This window comes from Primulina eburnea, chromosome 9, assembly GCF_022965805.1.
Source record: "Primulina eburnea isolate SZY01 chromosome 9, ASM2296580v1, whole genome shotgun sequence".
NCBI classification, from domain to species: domain Eukaryota; kingdom Viridiplantae; phylum Streptophyta; class Magnoliopsida; order Lamiales; family Gesneriaceae; genus Primulina; species Primulina eburnea.
The window spans coordinates 23,627,055-23,652,186 of record NC_133109.1 but is presented as its reverse complement, the minus strand read 5'-3'; the positions used below and the strand labels follow the sequence as shown (position 1 = coordinate 23,652,186).

The 25,132-nt window shown below is 33.6% G+C and overlaps 1 protein-coding gene across 6 annotated transcripts; it reads left to right on the top strand.

Moving 5' to 3' along the window:
* Positions 1-20,215: 20,215 nt before the first annotated feature.
* Positions 20,216-24,768, top strand: LOC140841355 (zinc finger CCCH domain-containing protein 46-like). Of its 6 annotated transcripts, XR_012120139.1 has the most exons (8): positions 20,216-21,390; positions 21,903-22,085; positions 22,168-22,347; positions 22,436-22,530; positions 22,614-22,853; positions 22,992-23,145; positions 23,570-23,634; positions 23,797-24,768. XR_012120139.1 is itself a non-coding variant. In XM_073208705.1 (7 exons), exons 1-7 carry the CDS (start codon positions 20,456-20,458, stop codon positions 23,411-23,413), a joined length of 1,821 nt encoding a protein of 606 aa, XP_073064806.1. In that variant the 5' UTR covers positions 20,216-20,455; the 3' UTR covers positions 23,414-23,559. The 6 variants fall into 6 exon arrangements, 5 of the variants coding, with proteins under 5 accessions (XP_073064806.1, XP_073064807.1, XP_073064802.1 ...); XM_073208705.1 differs by lacking the exons at positions 23,570-23,634; positions 23,797-24,768 and adding an exon at positions 23,380-23,559; XM_073208706.1 differs by lacking the exons at positions 23,570-23,634; positions 23,797-24,768 and adding an exon at positions 23,410-23,555.
* The last annotated feature ends 364 nt before the right edge of the window (positions 24,769-25,132 follow it).

Below are 25,132 nucleotides of genomic sequence, written 5' to 3'. Positions count from 1 at the left end.
TTAAATGTGATTTTCGAAAATGAGCGTTGATGGAGTATTTTTACTCGTCAGGTCATATTTTTAACCGGTACGCAAATTTTAGCAAGTCATGGGATTTTTGAGGGTTAGGGCAATATTTTCAAAAACGTGTCTAAACGAAATATTTTTCAGGAGTGTTTTTGGACTTAATGGGATTATTTTATTGCTTAATGAACCTAAATTACTTTTAATGAAACGTCTACTTATTATAAAATTCTACTGAACATTTTTTTTATGCTATGGCCGCCCATATAAATTATAAAATCCGAAAACATACATTTTGTAAAATTATCCCACTGCTGAATAAAATAACTAAAATTAAAATTATGAAAAGAGTAACCAACCTAAACAATTTACCGTCTAAAAATATAAAATGTCCAGCATAAAAAATCTGTCAAAAACCCTCAACAAAATAAATTCATCAATCAATTAAAAAATGTTTAAACGTGTTCCCATAAAAGCATATTATTGCGGAAGAATACAAGGTCCTCGGGTTAACATGCGCCACCAGCTCCGCTCGTTCAGTCATCATCACCTCCAGCCTCCAAATCAATAAGCTCACATGCATCATTCACACATAGTGAGTCTAAAGACTCAACACACATGTAACGTTAATAGCAAGTACATGTACATGGCACACAAGAGTGAAAAATACTGTAATGAACATATCTTTTGTGAGCTTAAAAAGCGTAAATGTAAACGTGTCATATGAAATCATAATATGTCAAAACAGCTCATCATTATCATCATACATCATTTTCTTTGGTGAATTCAGTTCATTAGTTGTGACTGTGGTACATCATTCATCATTTACAATGGATCCATCATACATAGAACCGCGGTACCCGGCGACTGTCGGACAACAGTGACAGTATTACCCATCCCACGTGCCTAGGCCTCATCATCAGCATTTACATATACATCTTAAGCATTTACATATATTTCGATAAGCCACAACTAATTCTCATCCTTCAAAACGTCATCATTTTCATCACTTATCAAAATCATACACGTGCGTAAATTTCTTAAACCTAACATGCAATTTATTTTCCATAATTTCATAAAAATCATAATCATGATGTATAAACATTTAAAAGCATGATAAATTTGTGCTCGGGGCGCTGCCAGGACTAAAATCTCCCCCGGGTACAAAATGACCATTTTGCCCTTGGAAACCCAAAATGACCATTTTACCCCTAGACCTCTAAATTTCGACCAGAAGCTTACCAAACTCCTTAAAACATCTCAAAACATAATTAAAAGTATTTCTTAGACGTAAAATCGAGCTCGTTTCAAAATTTAATTGATTAGTTTTAAATTTGGACCGGAGTCCCTGTTTTAACCCGAATCGAATCGAAACTTAACCAAATTTTTCCTAACTCGAACCATGACTCAAACCTCCATGACCAGCCTCTAACCCACTTATTTCAGACCACTTAATATCTAGAAACAAGCCTTAAAGGTTGCTGGAATTCTCCAGCATATGCACACAAATTTTCACAACTTGAGCGATGTTACGATAAAAATCATATATCTTTCGTTTCTTATCAGAAAATTACGAATTTGCTATGAAATCAAAGATAACAGAGAGTGATACAAATCATATGTTGAACACATTTTCTGAAACCAATCTATAAGTCGCAGAATGTGAAATAAAACCAACCTATAAGTCGCAGAATGTGAAATAACGAAGGGTCACGAGTTTTGTGACACATAAATTTCAGAGCTTGTGCTATTTTATGATAAAACTCATATCTCCCTCTTTTATCATTAGAAAATTCCGAATTTGCTATCAAATCAAAGATAACAAGGAGTGCTACAAATCATATTTTGAACACATTTTCAGAAAACCAACTTATAAGTCGCATAATTCGAAATAACAGAGGGCGGCGGGTTTTGTGACACACAAATTGCATAGCTTGTGCGGTTGTACGATAAAAATCATATCTCCTTTGTTTCTTATCAGAAAATTACGAATTTACTATCGAATCGAAGATAACAGAGAGTTATACAAATAATTTGTGGAACACATTCCTAGAAAACCAACTTATAAGTCAAAGAATTTGAAATTCTAGTATCCTAATAATCAACGGTTCCGCTGTGCTATGCTGATAAAATAAGTTTTAAGTTGTCCTTACGTCTCCTCAATCCTAATTAAATTTAAATTCAAAATCCTCGTTTGCGAAACGTAACTTAAAACGACCTATGATGACTTAGTTCTATTCTACTATAGTCTCAAATTTTGACTTATCTTAATATTCCTCATACTAGAGATAGATGCCCAAACTTATCGCACTTTACTTTTTTTATATTATACCAGTAATATTCATATACCTATTACATTATCGTTTATGCAGTTCGACTTAAGAAACCTTAACCGCAAAATTTACTGACCGACTTCTATCCTCGGTGATACACTTAGGTACAGTTTGGTACATAGGATATGATAAGTAAGGGATATACAGTATAAGGATAAATCAAGGATAAATATAATGATAAGATAATATGTTGAATGTTTGGTATGATTTTAACAAGAGTGATTAAATTTATATATTGACATGTAATGACAAAATTAACCCTATCACAAAAACTTATATTTCATTGTTATCAAGATCTTGTAATTGCATATCTCAATTCTTAAATTACGCTATATATATATATATCTGGTCCTAAAGAATAATTTTCGTTTCTTTTGTCTTATTTTGTAAATTATTTAAACAATTTCTTTTCCTTTTTCAAAGGTGATCATCGGTCAAATTTGATTTTTACCTTTTTCTTTATATTTTATAATCCTTTTCATATCTAAGGGGCCGAGTAACTATTTGTGTGTGTATATATATGTATCTATATATTTGTATATATGTATGTATTTAATAAACATTTAACATTAACTTAAGTGCATTTAAATAAATGGGGGTAATTAAGTAATTTGAAGTATATTTTATCATTAAATTAGAACTATCACACCTCTTACTCAGGATGTTTTATCCTTCTAAAAATGTATTTATCAATATCATGGACTTTTTAAAAACGTACCAAACGTGGGATAAGGCGGATTATTTATCAATCTCACCCTTATCTCGTGTACCAAACAGTGCCTTAACAGTCAAACCTTATCTCAACCCCATACTAATATTAGCCTAAGATCCTTAAATCGATTTTTTACCTTACGACACCAAACTTACGTAACTTAACTATGTACAAGTACACCCCAAATATAAAATGGTTGCAAGTCTTCAATTTCGAGTAGTGATAATCCATAAAACCCAAAATTATACAATATCGATCTTCTACCTATATATTAAAGCTCTTCTAGCCCCAATTACATGCTTAAACTATTTCCTTCCCATTTATAATATAGTTGAGGCCTAAGACCCTTGGACTTTCCTTATTGAAACGAATGTCGCATTCTTACATATCATCAATGCTTAATTAATACTAGCGTATAAAACTTAATCAGTTCTCTCTGATAATGATGGACTAACTCTAATCTATAAACTTCACTTATAACCCATAAAATTCTAAACTCCCCATATCAAGATTTTAGATTTCTTACCTTATAAAAATTTAATCCATTCATTGATAACTTATATTGAACACAACTAATTCTCTTTTTTTATTTCTCCCAAAATTTTCGTATAACCGCAAATCCCATAAACTTGTAATTTACTTACATAACCCAAATATTCTTTAGATAACACAACTTCAATACACATATCTACTTAATCCCAAGTTTCTTAATGGCTTTCAAAAATTCCTCAAGATAAGGTGTTTATCTCAATTCTTACATGCATCTATCAAGAAACATAACCATCAGTCATACCCAACCTTTTAGAAAAATTTTAACCCTCGCAAAGACACAATTTCAACTCTAGGATCATGATTAAAACTTATACTACATCAAACCTTAATCTCCCGAAAATAAGTTAACTTACTGTCCAATCTTATAACTTAACAAATTGATCAATTTTATCTTAAATTGTTATCACTCTAAATTCTTAATTTGCCACAACATTATCTCACTAACGCTTAAATTTGAAGCCCAATATTGATTCATCCTACAACACCCTTGATTATCATTCTTTATAACATTATAACTCAGATGTTTCAAGGTTATAAATATCTTTCAAGCCTATATCATCGAAAATCCATATCCTTTAAAACATTCGATTATCACTTACTGCTAAACTAGTTCCTCCAAACTTCTTAAAATTGAAAAAAAAATTCTTAATTTTCTCTAAAATTATCCATTTTGTCCTTAATTTCGAAAATTTCACAATTACCCATAAGTTCTTGGCGTTCTTAATTCTATTTTATAGGTTTCTCGTAACATAAAGTTCAATAATTTTAAGCTTATTAGACCCAAAATAAATTCTCATAACCTAGAAAAATTACTGATTTAACTCAAGTGTTCCTCAAAAGTTCGAATTTAATCCTCAAAAATTTTGGAATTTGCAATTTGGCCGTTAAAGTTCTCAAAAATTACATTTTTGACTATACAACTATTCTTCGAAATTTGCATTTTTGTCCCTATAAAATTTTGATTATAGCAGCCTCATTAAACCTTAAAATTCTCTAAACTCAGAATTTAATCTCAAAAATTAGGTAAATTCGAAAATAGTCCCTTACAATTTTATTTTTGCACTTAGGTCCTCAAATTATGGGTTATTACAGTTAGGTCCTTAAAATTCTCAATTCATGCAATTGAATCCTTAAATCCAACTAGGTAGAGCATGCATCATAAATAAATTCTACGTTTTTATAATTCCAAAGATCGTCGTAGTCTTTGAATCGTTATTCCTTACATGAAATCCTCAATAATTAGCTCAACTAGTAAATACAAACTATCAGTAATTTCTTAGAAAATTTACCAGTCCCAAAAGCATTCATAATCTTCATGACTAACTTGTAATCCAAAGAGTAGAACATCGGTACTTACTAATCAAAAAAAAAAAATCGATATAGGCAAATAATTTCCAACCTTTCCTTATGTCCAATAGCAAACTTTTTATTCATGTCCAATTCCACCACAAAGCCAGCATGCATGAAAATCATATAATTTCTTATTTTTTGTCGTAACTGGATAAAAATTTTAAAGCATCTAATCTCAAAACATAAAGACAAATAAATCTGTACTGTAAAACGTATATCATGTAGACATGCAGGTGATAGCATTAAAACATTAAAACTTACAGACTTGAGGTTTGAAGACTGAGCCGCAGAACTGACGATGGCACAATCCTATACAGGACCATTGCTCTGATATCAACTGAAACGTCTAATTATTTTAAAATTCTACTGAAATTTTTTTATGCTATGGCCGAAACCATGCCCATATAAAGCTATAAAATTAGAAAAACATACATTTTGTAAAATCATCCCACTGCTGAATAAAATAACTAAAGTTAAAATTATGAAAAGAGTAACCAACCTAAACAATTTACCGTTTAAAAATATAAAAAGTTCAGCATATAAAAATCTGTCAAAAACACTCAACAAAATAAATTCATCAATCAATTAAAAATTGTTTAAACGTGTTCCCATAAAAGAATATTATTGCGGAAGAATACAAGGTCCTCGAGTTAACATGCGCCACCAGCTCCGCCCGTTCAGTCATCATCACTTCCAGCCTCCACTCAATAAGCTCACCTGCATCATTCACACCTAGTGAGTCTAAAGACTCAACAAACCTGTAACGTTAATAGTAAGTACATATACATGGCACACAACAATGAAAAATACTGTAATCAACATACCTTTCGTGAGCTTAAAAAGCGTAAATGCGAACGTGTCATATGAAATCATAACATGTCAAAACAGCTCATCATTATCATCATTCATCATCATACATCATTTCCTTGGGTGAATTCAATTCATTAGTTGTGACTGTCGTACATCATTCATCATTTACGAAGGATCCATACATAGAACCGCGGTACTTGGCTGCTGTCGGACATCAGTGACAGTATTACCCATGCACTGTGCCTAGGCCTCATCATCAGCATTTACATATACATCTTAAGCATTTACATATACTTTGATAGCCACAACTAAATCTCATCCTTCAAAACGTCATCATTTTCATCACTTATCAAAATCATGCACGTGCGTAAATTTTCTTAAAACCTAGCATGCAATGTATTTTCCATAATTTCATAAAAATCATAACCATGATGCATAAAATTTAAAAGCATGATAAATTTGTGCTCGAGGCGCTGCCAGGACTAAAATCTCACCCCGAGTACAAATTGATTATTTTGCCCTTGGAAACCCAAAATGACCATTTTACCCCTGGATATCTAAATTTCGACCCAAAGCTTACCGAACTCCTTAAAACATCCCAAAACATAATTAAAATTATTTCTTAGACGTAAACACGAGCTCGTTTCAAAACTTAATTGATTCGTTTTAAAACTTGGACTGGAGTCCCAGTTTTAACCCGAATCGAACCGAAACTTATCCAAATTTTTCCTAACTCGACCCATGACTCAAACCTCCATGACCAGCCTCTAACCCACTTATTTCAGACCACTTAGGACCTAGAAACAAGACCCAAAGGTTTCTGGAATTCTCCAGCATATGCACACAAATTTTCACAGCTTGAGCGATTTTACGATAAAAATCATATCTCCCTCGTTTCTTATAAAAAAATAACGAATTTGCTATCGAATCGAAGATAACTGAGAGTGATACAAATCACATGTTGAAAACATTTCAATAAAACCAACCTATAAGTCGCAGAATATGAAATAACAGAGGGTCACGGGTTTTGTGACACCGAAATTTCACAGCTTGTGCAGTTTTACGATAAAAATCATATCGTCCATGTTTCTTATCAGAAAATTACGAATTTGCTATCGAATATGAGATAACAGAGAGTGCTACAAATTATATGTTGAACACATTTCCAGAACACCAACTTATATGTCGCATAATTCGAAATAACAGAGGGTGATGGGTTTTGTGACACAGATATTGTATAGCTTGTGCGGTTTTACGATAAAAATCATATCTCCCTCGTTTCTTATCAAAAAATTACGAACTTGCTATCGAATCGAAGATAACAGAGAGTGATACAAATCATTTATTGAACAAAGTTCCTGAAAACCAACTTATAAGTCGAAGAATTCGAAATACCAGAGGGTGACGGGTTTTGTAACATAGAAATTTCACAGCTTGTGCACTTTTACGATAAAAGTCATATCTTCCTCGTTCCTTATCAAAAAATTATGAAGTTGCTATCGAATCAAAGATAACACAGAATTCTACAAATCATATGTTGAACGCATTTCCAGAAAACAACATATAATTCGCATAATTCGAAATAACATAGGGTTAAGGGTTTTGTGACACAGAAATTTGCAGTTTTACGATATAAATCATATCTCCCTCGTTAAAACCGATCGGCCCTCACCAAAACGTGACTAACTCGTGAGTCCAGTCCCTTAAAACCTTAACTCCAAACGTATACAGCCCCTAACACCTTAAACCAGCATCCCCTTATTCAAGAAGTCAAGAAAACCTGAATTGCATCAAAGTGTAGGTGTATTTCATTTCAAAACTATGAAAAAACGATACCATATAATAGATCAAAAGATTTCACGTACATAAATACGCAAACCAGCATATTACGATGTGAATGATGAGAAAAACAAGATTTTGGGCGTGCATTGAAGTGTAGATGCTCGAAAACTTGAAGAATCGTGCATCGGGAAAGCACCGGAGAAGCGGGGAGGAGACTTGCTTGAAAATGGTGGAAGAAAACGTGACTTGCTGCTGGTTTTACACGTAAAGGTGCTTCTAAAGGAGGGGTGGGCGGCTGTTATGTGGGGATTTAGGTTTAGGGTGTGTTTAGTGGGTTTTTAATGCACTAATGGACCAAAAATAAAGATTAAGGGATCCAAAAAGGTGTTGGGCCCATTAAGCACAAAATCAAACCCAACAAGTCAAAAATGTTTCCGAAAAATATTTTGTTTTGGTATGTTTTTGAAAATATCGCCCGAGCCCTCAAAAAGTATTTTGAATCGTTAAAATTTGCGTTTAAAAATATGCTCTGGCAGGTAAAAATACCTAACGAAGCTCATTTCTTGAAAAATACACTTAAAACACCTTGTATTAATTGATAAAAATTTAATCATGTAATTAAAATAATTTTCCTGATAATTCCCCAGTCTTCGTTATTCGATCGAGCACGAAATGCAACTTAAAATCCAAGTGCATGAAAATTTAAATAAACCATGATTAAAACACATATTTATTTATACAATAAACATGCATTTAAAACATTAAAACAATTTAATAAAATATATAAGAATTTTAATAACTTGCATTAATGTGGTTTACGCGGACCTTCAAATTTTTGGGACGTTACATTTAATTTTTTTATTTTTAATTAAGGGTCCATTAACACTAAATATTATGACTTAACCCTACGCTTAAACCGTAAACCTATTTTCTTAACAACTCGGCCGCCCCCTCCATCATTCTCCAGAAGCATTTTCAAAAGTACACTAGCAGCCACCTTCGAATTCTCTCAAGTTTTTGCAAAGAAATCCTTCTTCGTCTCTCCGGTGCAAGTTCTACGCGAATATCTCTAAGGTTTCGATCATATATATGCAAAGGCACACCCAAAATCTCGTTTTTCTCATCATTCACATCATTATATGCTGACTTGTGTGTTTATGCATGAGAAACTATTAGGTCTATTATGTTGCATTGTTTTTGCAAGGTTTTTCATGAAATACGCATACCGTTTTTCATATAACTCACGTTTTTCCATGGATTCGTGCAAGGGCTGCTAGATCTATGTCCCAAGAGGCTAAACACTTCGAGATCTAGAAGGATAAAGGGGTCGAGTGCACGTCGGGTCATGGTTAGGCAAGGAGCGATCATATCTTGCTTTGTTGAGGCAAAGGGGGAGAGGTGGCCATGCAAGGGTCGAGCAGGGCTGTGGTACAGACCCTGGAGGGTCGAGCCGTGGTCCATATGGACTGGAGTGTGGCTGCCTTGGTCTAGGTTAGGTTCGAAAGTCATAAGGGCTAGGGGACGCGCATTTGAGTGTAATTTGGGTGATATCGCGCAAGGCTTTGTGCATTGGAACTTAAAGCCAAGTTAGATATGTCCAGGAGGGGTTTGAGCGTGTGCCGAGGGTAGCTGATCAGGCGGGGCCGAGCTGGTGTGGGCTTAGATTGACTACGGTGCTAGGATTGCAACTAGAGCTAGGGTTTTTGGAGTGTACCAACTTCAGCAAGGTGCAGCCGAGTGTGGGGGTTCAAATGAGCTAGATTTGTGTTGTTTAGGGGTTGTTAGGGTGTGATTAAGTTGTGATAAAAATTTAGGAAATTTTAGGTTAAGTTTCGAGTTGATACGGGTTAAAACGAGGACCGCGGTCCAAGTTTTAAAACGAATCGTAAAATTTACAGAATGAGCTTGATGCTACATCTAGGAAATGATTATAATTATGTTTTGAGGTGTTTTAAGGAGTTTGGTTGGCTTCGGGTCGAAATTTTGACTTCCAGGGGTTTAATGGTCAATTTGGTTTCTAGGGACAAAATGATCATTTTACACCCGGGTCGAGTTAGCGGTCCTAGCAGCGCCCTGAATAATAAAATGGCATGTTTAAAATGTATATGATATTATGAACAGGAATGCAATGTACCATAACGTACCGTACTTTAAAACTACTTAAAAATTTGCGAAAAATAACATTTTTTCTTGGATAAAGAATAATCTTTCAAAATACATTATAAATAAAATGCTTGACTAAATATATGGAATATAAACGAGTACAAATTATTTCCGTGTCATCAATGTCACAATCAAAACGAGCTTGCAAAAGTACTTCTTTAAACAACATGAAGTACTTTCATTAAAATCGAGGTGAATGAGTTAACATGCATGAATTTCTTAAAAACTTAAACCGAAGAGGGCGGGTGGTGCCGGTGCCATCAGTTGCACGGACAATGAGCGGCTCTTGACAGGCTTCTAGGTGGAGGGAACATGAATGAACTGACCCACACAAGAATGAGAGGGATTCCAAGACTGTTCAATGTAATGGACTGTACAGTTGAAGAGGGCTTTAAAGATTTGATTGGTACTACTCATATCACAAAGCTGCATCTTCTTTTCAGTAGCTCATCACATAAGAACTCCAAAGTTAAGCGTGCTTGACTTGGGGCAATTTTGGGATGGGTGACCTCCTGGGAAGTTTCCCAGGGTGCGTGTGAGTGAGGACATAAGCACGCTGGAAAGACTCGTCTTGGTACAGTGAGGACAGTCATCAAATCTGGGGCGTTATAGGTGGTATCAGAGCCGACCTCTCTTAGTACGGTGTGGTTCGGGGACGAACCAAGCGGAAGCTGGTGGGCATGTGAGGCCCGGGGCCGAAGAGGGCGGGGGGTGATCGTCGGTGCCATCAGTTGCACGGACAATGAGCGGCTCCTGGTAGGCTTCTAGGTGGAGGGAACATGAATGAACCGACCCACACGAGAATGAGAGGGATTCCAAGACTGTTCAATGTAATGGACTGTACAGTTGAAGAGGGCTTAAAAGATTTGATTGGTACTACTCATATCACGAAGCTACATCTTCTTTTCGGTAGCTCATCAAATAAGAATTCCAAAGTTAAGCGTGCTTTGACTTGGGGCAATTTTGGGATAGGGTGACCTCCTGGGAAGTTTCCCAAGGTGCGTGTGAGTGAGGACATAAGCACGCTGGAAAGACTCGTCTTGGTACAGTGAGGACAGTCGTCGAGTTTGGGGCGTTACATCGGGTTAGGCCTCCGCACAGTCCGAGCCAACTCTCTGGTCCTCACCTCTCGCCTCCTCATTCTCGTCCTTACCTTAATCGATCAAGTCTAGTGAGTCTAAAGACTCAACTTTAGACTCACATGTATAACCTGATAATAGCAAGTAATACATAATAAAACCACATGCATTTTAAAGTAGCACATACATACTTAAACTCTAAACATACTTACATAAACGTAGACGTGTCGTCATTTCATAAACATTTTCATACACGTACTTGCATCATACATACGTAAACATGCATATTCATCATCATGTTGCGTAGAGATATGTTTCAAAGCAAGTGACTCATAACATAATGCGCCTGATCAGACTAAACCAGGGTACTAGGCTGGCAGGGATCATCACAGTCTTTTGACCGAATGTCCACTCCCACATACATAAGATCCAGGCCATGCTTTACCGGGTGGATTGGTCCCTAATAATGCTTTATCGCTCTCCAATCCTGATCAAAACCCGGTCATACTTTACCAAGGTGGAAATGTCCCCAACGTTGAGGGCTTTGTTGGAACGCTCTAGAAATGCTGCCCCTAACCACATCATCAAAGATTCTGGAGATTCCAACGAAGCCTCCAACCAAAACTTGAGAAAACATGAAGAACATGTACAAATTTACACAGTTTGAGCTGTTTTACGATAAAAATCATATTTTTCTCATTTCTTATCAAAAAATTACAAATTTGCTGTCGAATCGGAGATAACAGAGTAATATAAATCATACGTTGAAAACATTTCCAGAAAACCAACCTATAAGTCATATTCGCAGAATTCAAAATAACAGAGGGTGACATGTTTTTTAACACAAAAATTTCACAGCTTGTGTGGTTTTACGATAAAAATCAGATCTCCCTCATTTCGTATCAGAAAATTACGAATTTACTATCAAATCGAAGATATAAAAAATTATTACGTTTTATATGTTGATTTTTTTCCCAGAAAACTGATCAAAAATTCGCATGATTCGATATGACAGCAGATTTGATTTTTGAGATCTAAAAGTTGTTCCAAAATCGTTCCAAGCATTATTGCTCAAACTTTGGATAACATATATGGATTTTTACACACAATATGAATCAAAATATTTATTATGACAAGATCGATACAAAAAAATGAAATATTATACATGCCTTGATGATTAATACTCACGATACAACGAATATCGAAGCGAGGTGATGCGAGAACTGATCTGGGATGACTTGTGGCACGTTTCTTGCTGCAAATCAAACGTGAGACTGCTGAGCAATCGTAGAGGAAAGGGGTTGGTTGCTGAAGGACTCAAGAACCCTAGTTTTCCTATCAAAAGGAACAAAACACAAGGTGTGCGTGTGTGTGTTGATGGGAGTGCATGTGTGTAACGTGTGAGTGTGTGTGTGATTAGGGCGTTAATTAGGGGCTTAATTAAGGGGTTAATTAGGGGCTTAATTAGGCTAATAAAATAGCTAAAAATCAATTAACATGTTAATTAAATTACTAATCCAATACTATTAGCCTAAAATAGCTAAAATCAATTCACATGTTAATTAAAATACTAATCCAATACTATTAATCCACCACTAATAATATTAGAACCCCTAATTTTAATAAAATACACGTGTGTCAAATTTTTAAGATTTAAAATCCCCAATCATTCAAATTAGTATTTCTGAAAAGATTAAAACCTTAAAATCACCTAATAAATTAAATTATGCTTTAAAATGCTTAAAATTTCATAAATCATTTAAAATACCAATTTGACTGAAATAAAATACCTCATTATTCATAAATCGCCTAAATCGTTACAGTCTCTTTTATCGATCTCGCATTGAATATTCGCCTAAAACATAAACTCAAAAAAAGTTTCATCAAATAAACATGTAAAAATTTAAAATAATGCAAATAATAAATCATATATCGTTAAAAATCATCTTAAAATTAAACAAATAATTTAACAATTTAATAAATACATGAGTTTACGTGTTACTGATTTTGGGCTCTACAATGATTTTTATGTAAATACGAAAAATACGTTGCATGCTTGATTTAAGAAAATTTACGTATATGCATGATTTTATAAGTGATGAATACGACTGACAAGTTTTGAAGAAAATGAGTTGGTTGTGACTAATACGAACACGAACGCGAACACAAACATGAACATGTAAAGCCAATGCTCAGTGGATGTGTAAAAATGTAGCTGATGTCTCCATCGCCGGGTACCGCGATTATACATAGATGGATCCATCTTAGAGTTGATACGAAAGTCACAACTAATGATCTAAATTCAAATAAAGAAAATGAAAACATATATGCTGATATGATGAGATATGTTATGAACACATTATGCTTTGACATGCTATGTTTAAGTTCGTGCTTTTAAGATAATGAAATGTATGTTAATTACTGTACTTTTCATTGTTGCATGTTATGTATATGTACTTGCTATCTCGTTTCAGGTGTGTTGAGTCTTTAGACTCACTAGGTGTAATTGATGCAGGTGAGCATGATGAGTTTGAGATTGTAGGCGCCGAAGACTGAGTATGCAGAGTTGGGGGTGCGCACGATGACCCGAGGACCTTGCATTTTTCTGCACTAAATGTTTATGGGTCATGGATGAACATTGTTTTTTTTATATATTTTATATCTTTTTATACGTTGATGATACAACATGCTTTTGATGGTTGCGTTTGAGCTCTTTTTCAAATAGTAGTCTAGGAATTCGATGATATTTAGAATTTATTTATCTGTAGTTATTTTATTCAGTGATTGAATAACTTTTTAATATGCATGGTGGATTGTTTCATTCGCATGGATATCTATGAGTATTTTTTAAATTAACTTGCAAAAAGAAAAAAAATTCATAGTAGTATTTTTGTAGTAGACGTTTCATCAAGTATAATGGACGAGTATCAATATGTAGTATAAATGAATACTAGAGAACATGTTTTTTTTTTGGGTATTAAATAACATGAATATTTCATCCTAACACATTTCAAATGAAAACTCTGTTAGACTTAATTTAATTGTGGTGATGAGAGTCAAAACCAGTAGGCCGTGATAGTAAAATAATAAGACAGTATAATAAGCAGAAGCTCTAGTATCGCTTAAACAGAAGTAGTACTTCTCAAGTACATCAGAACTTAGAAAAGCAGAATCAGAACTTAGTTTAAGCAAACAGAACTTAACGTCTTTGTTTGATAGTTACAAGTCTTAAATGTTATCGTTATTTTACCTAGTACTAGTATTAATTGCACCATTAATGTTGTACGAAGACATTTAACGCTCCTTACTAGTTTGGTATGAAAAAAAACTCGTTATTCTGAAGCTTTCTGCAGGACCATTTTTAGGTGATAAAGCTGATTTACTCAGAGTCAAAGAATTCGTTTTGTTTATAGACGTTTGATTCAAAGCTATCTACATATAAGGATCAACCCTATATAGAAAAAGAAGATCATCATTTCTATCAAGAAACACATTATCTATCCAACGTCATTTTGAGCAAATCAAAGGACTACTTGTTATCTTAAAAGCTCAACATACGAAAAAGCAGCACACTCATTATAGCACTTATCTGATCTTCTGAGATCATATTGTGCTCCAAGAAGACTTCATTTATGATGACCACTATAACATCAAATGTAGTACTTTTATGCCGAATTAACATGACAAAAATTAGATATATATCAAATCAAATTAAGTACTTTTTAGACCGAAATAATTATATAACTGTATTACATGATAACTACGCAACATGTTTATTTAAATCTATAAATAATATTAATAAGACATCATAGTGCATCTTCCATGACAACACTAATATAAACTTCATTTATGGTGGCCATTCGAATATCGAGTATTCTGTCATCAAATTTAAGTATTGGAATTGAATAATAATCAAATATCGACTATATCAAATTTAGTATTCTTAAGGATATATCAAGTATTTTAACCATATTTCATGATAATTAAGCAACATTTGTATTTTTAAAAAATAAATAAAGTTAAAAAGTCATCCTAAGATACACATCTCACTTTCATTTTTCTTATCTCAATAATTTAGTATAATTTACTGAAATTAAAATCACATTGCAAATTAATTCAAACAAACTTATCTAGTTACACATTATTTTTAATAATAATAATGTAACATTAATATAACTAATAAAAATAAATTATAATTTATTAATAACAAGAATTGGTTAAAATAATTATTTTTATGATAATAGATATCAGATTCCAAGATAACTACACAACATGTTTATTTTTTAAAAATAAATAACATTAATAAGTCATCCTAATATACACGTCTTATTTTCTTTTTTCTCATCTCAATACATTAATATAATTTACTTAAATTAAAATTACAATCCAAATAATTATAACAAATTTATCTTGTTACACCTCATTTTTAAAAAAATAATAATGTGATATTAATACAACTCAAAATATATTATAATTTTATTAATAACTAAAATAATTAGTTTTATGATAAAAATAGACATTGGATCGATAATTATAATATAATATTAATTATACGAAAATATTAATTTAGTCAAAAATATGAAGAAATATATAAAATTATATTAAAGTATAATAATTATAAGAAAAAATTTATTACTAATAAATAATCCAAAACTATTATTTCTATTATTTTTGTTTTAAATATATAATCAAATAATTTAAAAATTATGAGAAACAACAATAATATCAATAAATGATAAGAGATAAATTAATAATATAATATTACTTATAAAATAATAAAGAATACGATATTAATAGTAAAAAAATTACAATTAAATTCATAAAGAAGAATTAATTTGAATATAAAAACAAATGAAAAAATTAATAAATGATACATAGTGAAATAATAAAAAAAAGAAAATGAGTAAATATTTCAATTAAGAAGTGAAAATAAAATTTTTGGGTATCAGAGAGTGAGAATAAACGTTATTGATACAAGAACTGTACTTTAAGTAAAATTTCTAGAATTAATTGATTTAAAATATTATAAATAAAATTAAAATATTATATTAATTATTAAATTTTCATTATTTCTAATTTCCTGAAAAAAATAAAAAATCAATTAATATTATAAAAAATAATTAACTTTTGATAATAATATAAATATGCATTTATTATGATAATTAAAATATTAATACAAATTTGAATAATAAAAAATGGTTAATAAAAATTATAATATTACAGTTACAAATAATATAATAATAAAATATGCATTTATTGTGATAATTAAAATATTAATACAAATTTGAATAATAAAAAAATGATTAATAAAAATTATAATATTATAGTTACAAATAATATAATAATAAAAATATGATCAATAATAATTAAATTATTTATAATATTAATTAAATTAAAAATTATATTTAAAAATTATTAAATTTTTTGAATTTATAATTATTTTAAACTTTATAATATTAAAAAAAAATTAAATTAATCAACATAATCCCTTCTCCCTCAAAAGATTATATAATCACCCATAAGATGATAATAATGCATATAGTGCGGGTCGGGTGCGGCCCTATCACAATTTTAATCATGCACACCAAACACATGACAAGTGAATGATTAAAAATCAATCTTTCTTATCAAACAATGCCATAGGCATTGTTTGATGTAAAATTAAAGTTTTTTTAAAATTTATCCTTAAATTTAAGCCCGTGTGCACGGCCACTGGTATTCCATTGTACAAAAGTAAGATATATCTACAATTAAACACTTATTTCTTCTATACATAAATAGTAACTAGAGAATAAGTTTTTGTGAGATGTCACAGGTAAGGCTGTCTACATGTAAAATGAAAAATAATAATATTGAAAAAATCATAATATATTTTTATAAGTCGGTTCGTATATCTGTCTCATTAAATTGAATAACAATACATATGAATTTTTGTCCTATATATCTTTTCTGGATAGCATTTACTATAATTCAATCATAATCAAACTTGTGAATTTCTGAACCAACTTATCTGTTAGTTATTTTAAAATTCTAAAAATCTTAATATCAAAAATTAAAATTATATAAGTCTTTTTACACTTACATTATATTATATTATATTATGAAGGAAAAATCCACCGAACCCAAGAAACTTTGTATTTTTTTTTCAATAAACATACGATAAAAATTTATGATACTAAATCTGAAACGTTTATTTGTTTCAAAGTGCGGAAATATTTTTTTATATAATAAAAGCTCACATTTTTGAAATAACATTTAAACTTTTCGCATGCATGCACTCTACAGAAAATATAACATTTAAAAATGATCTTAAATATTTGACAGTAAAAATAGTGCAGTTTAAATAACCAAACTCATCCTAAAACCATATATAAACATAAATGTATAAAAATCTTAAAATCATCAACGTATGAAAATATTCATATGCTATCAAAACTCGTAACTCATAATGCGGAAAACATGCAGGTCTTCGGGTCGTGTTACCTCACCAGGTCTACCTACTCAGAGTTCGGTACCTCCAGTCTCCTCAGCATAAAGCTCACCTGCATCAAACACGCCTAGGGAGTCTAAAGACTCAATACACCTGTACCAAGAATAAAAAGTAAATATACATAGCACACAACAGTGAAAAATATCATGCTCAACATATTTTTCATGAACTTAAAAGCATAACATAAACGTGTCGTATAAAATCGTAACGTGTCAAAGCATATCTCATCATGTCATCATATACGTATACATTTTCATTTAACTGAATTCAGTTCATTAGTTGTGACTTTCGTATCAGCTCTATTCGATAGATCCATCTACGTATAACAATGGTACCGGACGGCAGGGACATCAGCGACGGCATTACCCGTCCACCGAGCCTTGGCCTCGGCTCATCATATCTCATGTCATCATATACATATACATCTTCAGTCTACAATCAATTCTCATCATTCAAAAACATCATCATATTCACCACTTAATAAAAACATTCATATACATAACATTTTCCTTAAAATCAATCATGCACCGTATTTATCATAATATCATAAAAAAATGATAAACGTGATGCATAATCATTCAAAACATGATAAAATGTGCTCAGGGCTCTGTCAAGACCAAAATCTCACCCTGGGTGCAAAATGACCATTTTGCCCTTGGACACCCAAAATTTACCGTTTTATCCCTGGACCTCTAAAATTTGACTCGAAGCTTACCAACCTTCTTAAAATATCACAAAATATATTTATAAGCATTCTTAAACTTAAACTTGAGTCCCTGGACACCCAAAATTTACCGTTTTACCCATGGACCTCTAAAATTTGACCCGAAGCTTACCAACCTCCTTAAAATGTCCCAAAACATATTTATAAGCATTCTTATACTTAAACTCGAGTCCTTTTCAAAACCTAATCGATTCGTTTTAAAACTTGGTATGAATCCCGGTTTTAACCCGAATTGACTAGAAACTTAACCAAATTTTCTCAACTTTCTACCATACTTAGTACACATCTAAAAGGCCTTAAAACCATCAAAATTAGACCTTAAAACTTTTGAATGGATCCCTGAACAGCTGCTGGAAAAATCCAGCAAGTTACTAACCGTAACTGTAGTGCACCAAATTCACATTTTAACCTTCCTAGACCAAACCATCGAGGACCAGCCCAAAACCAGCCACTCTTAGCCCTTGACCAGACCCTACTGGACCTATTTGAACCAAGCCTATAGTCCCATGCACCCCAACCAACACGCCTGAACGCTAGCTCCCACTGAAGCTCCTCCACGTGCACACAAGCTCTTAAGCATTCAATCCTAACCTAGCCTTAGACAACCTCGACCATCCACTATGGTTCCCGATTTGGACGCTCTAGGGTCCAGGGGTGGAGCCAAGAATCCGATTATACCCGGGCTAGAATTTTAAATTCTAAAATCTTTTATATTTTAAATTGATCTACCCAGACTAGTATCAAATTTATCCAAAATTATAAAAAAAAATTACATATAAATTTTTTAAAAATTTTTTGGAACACCCGGGCTAAAGCCCGGGTGACCAGTATTGTGCCTCCGCCCCTGCCAGGGTCTGCATCACAGCCCCGGACAGCCCCTTGCATGGCCTCCTCAACTCCTAGGCCGTAACTCCCCCTTCCTCAACCTTGGTCACCAAAAACACAACCAAAGCACACGACCACTTAGTCTCCTACACCGAGATCTACACAAGCCATAAGACATAATCTCAATGTCTTAAACAACCCTTAGATCGTCCAAAAACAGCAGCCCCTTGCAATCATACAAGAAAACATGAGATGGAGTTAAAACAAGACAAGGTTTTTATGTCAAACTCAATCAAAAGTGCAAGCACGATGTAGAACATATCATTCTCATACAAACACATTAAAATCAACATATATATGACGTGTGAGATGAGAAAATGAAAATACAAGCGTACCTTGTTGTAATTTACGCAAGAAGATCGAAGAAACAAGCGTCGGAGAATTGCCGAATGAACTTTTATTGAAGGATATGGCTATGGCCGAATTTTTGCTACACTTTGCTGCTGAAATGCACGTAAATATGTTGAAGGAAAGAGAGGTGGATGGCTGATGGGTTGGGAAATAGGTTTAGGGTATGTTTTGGGGTTAGTTAAAAATGATTCTTGAGCCCTTTAAGCTAAAAAAAAAGCACATCAAGTCCTAACACATTCTCGAAAAATATTTCGTTTAGATAAGTTTTTGAAAATATTGTCCGAGCCCTCAAAAGTCTTTTAATTCGATAAAATTTACCTACCGATTAAAAATATGCTCCGGCAGGTAAAAATACTCAAGAAATCTCATTTTTTGAAAAATATCTTTAAAACACATTATATTAATTAATAAAAATTAATTATGTTATAAAAATAATTTTCCTGATAATTCATCGACCTCCGTTCCTCGTTCGAGCGCGAAATGCATCTAAAAAACCATTATGCATGAACTTTAAATAAGTAATGAATTAAAACACAAATTAATGAAATAAACATTCATTTAATGTTTTAAAATAATTTAATAAAATACCAAAGAAATTTAATAGTTTGCTTGCATGTGGTTCACATGGATCTTCAGATTTTCGGGACGTTATAAAATCTATTCATTTATCAAACAAATCATTTCTCAAATTATTTTTTTCTTTATCAATGTAGTATTATCCACAATTTATAAAAGTTTAATCCATATGCTATTTAAGAATTTATATTATTGTTCGTATTAACTCATGTTTGCATACATTACATAGTAAATTTTTTTATTAAATAAGTTTTGTGAGAAAATTATATAGATTATATTAAAATTAAAAGTTTAAAAATATTTTGATTATAATTTATATATTACAAAGGTATGTATGTATGTACAGGCACCAACCCATAATTTACCTTTTATAAGACATGAAAAATGAAATAATCACCATTTCTCTGCTCGGTTTCCCTCTAAAAAGCTCTCAGTCTTTGATAAAAACCAGTACTTTAAACCCTACAAATTCCTCCCCTGTTCACTGTCAATATCACTCTCTCCCCGGAGATTTTGATAGGCAAACGAAAAGATAAAGATTAAAGAAAAGCCCTTGTTGGAGTGGATTTCTTGCTGGAGTTTACAACTTGTCCCTGCAGAAAATTTACTGGGAAAAAATAAAGGAAAGAGTTCCAACAACTCTCCATGGATACATCTGAGGCTACCAAAGTGTTGATGTCAAGAATTCAGAGTTTGGATCCGGAAAATGCTACGAAAATCATAGGAGTTATTTTGATACAAGACGAAGGGGAGAAGGATATAATAAGACTAGCCCAGACTTCTGATACCGTTTTGTTATCTTGTATTAATCATGTGAAGATTTGTTTGGGAATTAGTCCAAGTTGCCATTCTTCCGACGCTTCAAATGCCATATGGCCAAAGAACCCATTTTCGCTTAGTTCATCAAGAATCTCGATACCAAGCGATGGATTCCATTTGAGCAACCCTTCTTCACCAGCGGGTGCTTTTCCAAGCATTAGCCCGAGGCCTGTCTCTTATACTTCTGCAATGAATGACGCTTACAGTAGTGGTGATTGTTTTTCGGGTTCGTCGAGTTTGTCTCTGTATGGGGATGAGTTAGGTGAAGAAATGTTCAGCAGCGGTGGTGGTAGAGTGCGGGTGCACCCGAAAGTTCACGAGCAGAATGATTCCATGGTGGATCCAAGAATCAGCCCAAGTGGAAGGAGTGATTCTCTGATTCTCCCTTATACCGAGGATTTTAACAGCAGCATTATTTCCCCTCACTCCAACCCATTTCACCGAAGGAGTTGTTCTGGGAATGATGATTCATTTCTTGTTAATCCTGATGAAGAAGGTGCTGGAAGTGGATTTGGGTGGACTCCTTGCATGTACTATGCGAGGGGGTTTTGCAAGAATGGTAGTTATTGCAAGTTCTTGCACAGTGTCAGTGGTGGTGCTGAAGGTATTGATGTAGGGTCTCCACGCCCGAATTCTTCTGGGCTTGATGAGTTTTTGAGGATGAAGGCTATTCAGCAGCAGAGGTTCGCTCTCATGGCTTCCGTAGGTCACTATCCTAATGGATGCAGCAAGCGTGGGAACTTTCTGAATGAGAATCAGAGGTAAATTTTTATTTGAAATCTACCTGGTCCTTCATTTTTTAAGCAAGTTCATCACAGGTGCAATTACTGACCTTTTTTTCCTGAAGAGTTGAAATAGTCTGTCATTCTTCGTTTTCACAGTTTTTTCCCTAGTGCCTTTGTGCTTTTTGAAAAGGCGGCTATGTTCTGATTTCGATCTCATTTTGGTTCTGGTTATTAGTATTTGCCGTTTATGTTACTTCAGCTGGTTTTAATCGTAACTTGTGGTATTATTCTTGCTCCCTTCCTCATTCTTTTGTCTATATTCTACTGATAAATCTAGTTTTTGGTAGATGCGTGTGAACTGAATGCCTGCTAAAATAGTAATCCATGACGATCGTTTAATGCGGTTTTGTATGTTTATAATGGAAAACTTAACCAAGTAGATTCTATATTGGTATAGAGCTGTGGCTGTTGATAATGGATAACACTTTTTGGTCATCCGTTTGAACTAGTTTAAGTAATTTCTCATCAGCAGTGTGATGTAATGTTAGATCGGCTACCGCTGCGCTAATGATGGGAGATAGTTTTCAAAAAATTAACCCATATCTACCTGAGAGGAATGACTCTTTTTCAATGGGACTCAGTTCTATTGCACATTTGAGCTCTCGGCAGATTTACTTAACATTTCCTGCTGACTGTACATTTAAGGAGGGGGATGTATCTGTTTACTTTTGGTAGGTGCTTTCTTTTACAGTTTATTTAAATTTTCATTCATGGAACTAATACTAAAATGTGCTTGGTCGTCTTTGTTTGAAGTAATTTTGGGCCGGTGCAAGATGTTAGGATACCATATCAACAAAAACGAATGTTCGGGTTTGTCACTTTCGCCTTTCCCGAGACTGTGAAGCTCATTTTGGCAAAAGGAAACCCTCATTTTGTTTGCGGTTCTCGTGTTCTCGTCAAACCTTACATAGAGAAAGGAATGTTCCCCGACAAGTACTTTTTTCACTCCATCTTTCTCCTTCCTAGGAGCTATAACTATCGATGCCGTATTGGTTATAACGTCCAATTTTTATTGAATCAGATGCAGGAAACATCAGAACATTGAGTTAGGGGAATATGCTGCTTCTCTAAGTCCTACGGAACTTGATTTGAGAGAGCACCTCGATATCCCTTTTGGTATTTACACGCAGATGGCTGCATATTAACCCGACCACAACGAGTTTATAACATAATTCTTCTTTAAATTTTTTTTTGCACAGGACCGAGAATGTTGCTCAATTCACAAGAGATGATGCTTAGAAGAAAAATGGAGAAGGAAGCTGAATTACAGCATGCTGTGGAACTCCAAGGAAAAAGGATGATGAATTTACGCCTAACGGACCTGAAAAATCAGCCTCAAATGCATAATTTTTTTCCAGTTTCCTCTCCAAGACGGACCCAGTTGACAAATCAGAATATCCTTGTTTCTTCTAACGCATTTGATCAACAGGTCCCTGGAGGTTAGATTTGTAAACCTCCGTGATTTCATAAGTTCTCGAGCATGTGTGTGTGTGTCTGCTCAAACACAGGCAACAAGTTGGAGTGGCTTGACATCCGAGTGCAACAAATTAGAAGTTGCCGTCTTTTTATTCTTACAGATGATGATGGTGGCCAAGAAGCAGCTGTATCTCAAGCCATTACAGCTGATGATTTGAAGTTGACAGGAGGAACTAAATTGGCAATTAACAATGATCTTGAAGGTGCCAATAACCAAGAACATGTAGACGAAGATGAATCTGATATATCTGAAAGGTACTAGAAGTTAATTTAAAGAAGTGCAGCATGATGCGTTTTGATAACCTTGCTGAGAAAGCATACATGATAAATCCAAGCTTCAACTATTCTGCTTGTTGTTTAACTGTTTACTAAAATCTTAAACTGTTTCCTAAAAAAATTTGTCCTGTTATATGTTGTTTTTGTTATGAAACAGCTTGGAGTACACTCTTCCTGATAACTTATTTGCTTCGCCTACAAAATTCTCTTCAGAAAACTGACCAGTTTACTTCCCTGCTCCAGATGAATCCTCTGACCCTCTATAGTTTCCAGATCGCATTATATTAAATGCTAAGGTACTTACTTTTCCTCATTTCCTTGTGCTTCCTTTTGTTCCTTAGCTTCCACATTGAAAAAATTTACGTATCTTCAGTTGTTTACATGCTGCTTTATTATTGTGAAGGAACCACTGAAATGTAGGTATCAGTAGCTGATTGGTATAAACAAGCTGGGAATTAGCTTAGCATGGTAAGATCATTGATCTTAGATCAACATTTTCTGATATACAATTAGCTGCCTTATCCAGCTGTGTTGTATGTAAACATAGTTAGATTTATCATAAAGAACGCGGATTACTCGTTTTTTGAAGGATTGAATCTAATGTTCACTTTTTTACGTTGTTCGATGCAGAAAATTCGAGCATCACTTATTAAGAACTATTACATTGTGCAGCTATATAGCCGAAACAATGTCCATAACAATAGGAAAGGATCTGTAAGCAAGATCTCCTCAATATCATCCATCATCTATGTTTATACCATACTGCTACTGAACACCAGGATAGATGACAGCTCATGTGTTAGAACCGGGTAGCACTTTGTTCATTTAACATAGTCAGTAGTTTTTTGGACCCCTTGGAACTATATGACATATAACAAACAAAAACAGTTGCAGATAGCAACTCTCACTATCACAGAATGCAAATTTAACTCTATTTTCTTTGTTTTCTACTCCTTATATTCAATCCTCTGATTATCTTGGGCTTTCTATACTGCCCTGTATGGAATGCTGGATACTTGACCAGAATGTAATGGTTATCCTACCGTGATCAAGATACCATGGAGTGTGCTTCGAAAAACGATCTACTATTGGTGTGAAAAACTTGGGATATAGGACCTTAATTGAAAGGAAAATGAGAAGATTTGACACTTATATTATGCCAAATCTTAAAACTAGAGGAAGGAAAACATGAAAATTAACTTAATATTTATCATACGATTGCATGGGACACTTCCAGTCCAGGATATATTGTCAAAGTAAAGGAAGGAAATTTATGCATGCGTGATTAGGTGCAGCCTAGATTGGTTGAAGGGGTGAAACACTAGTGTGAAGTGTATTATTAATATTGAACGCAGAAATGGATTGATGAAAGAAAGATTTTGTTGTCACTCTTTTCCACCGTGCAGCTTTCAAGTCATCTGTCAAATTACTACACAAAGAAAAGAGGGAAAGAAAGAAAGAAGTAGTTTTATGGGTTAATGTCACTTTACTCCCTCTGTTTTTTTATCCATTCTTACTCTAACCTCAACCCTTTTACTTGCATAGATTGATCTTGCTCGGAAAGTTATCCATAAATCGCCCCGTTCAAAACTGATTCTTACTATTATAACTAGTTTATGCATAAAAATGTGGTTTTGGGCAGATGTTTGGATCCATTGTAGATAAGAGACCGCTACGAGTGATAGTTGTATGATTTAGGCTACGTTTGGTTGGAAGGATATGATAAACTAATGATTATTATGTAAATGATAAAGAAAATGATTGTGGTAGGATTGTAATATATGGTGTAAAATAATATTATGTTTGGTAAGATTTTTAAGTGTAGGATAATTTTGAATTTTTTTGATGAAAAGACAAAATTGCCCTTCCCCTTCGCGACGACGGCCGGCAGCCGGCAGGCCGGAAATGGTCGGCCGGAAACGGCTGACGGGGGCGGCGACCGGAAACGGTCGGCGCCGGAATGGTC

Excerpts from the sequence above, each read along its gene's own strand:
- LOC140841355 (XM_073208701.1), top strand. The coding sequence starts at position 20,456 with ATGGATACATCTGAGGCTACCAAAGTGTTGATGTCAAGAATTCAGAGT. Across the intron at positions 22,086-22,167 it reads GATGTATCTGTTTACTTTTG|TAATTTTGGGCCGGTGCAAG; the intron begins GTAGGTGCTTTC and ends CTTTGTTTGAAG. Across the intron at positions 23,146-23,323 it reads GAATCTGATATATCTGAAAG|CTTGGAGTACACTCTTCCTG; the intron begins GTACTAGAAGTT and ends GTTATGAAACAG.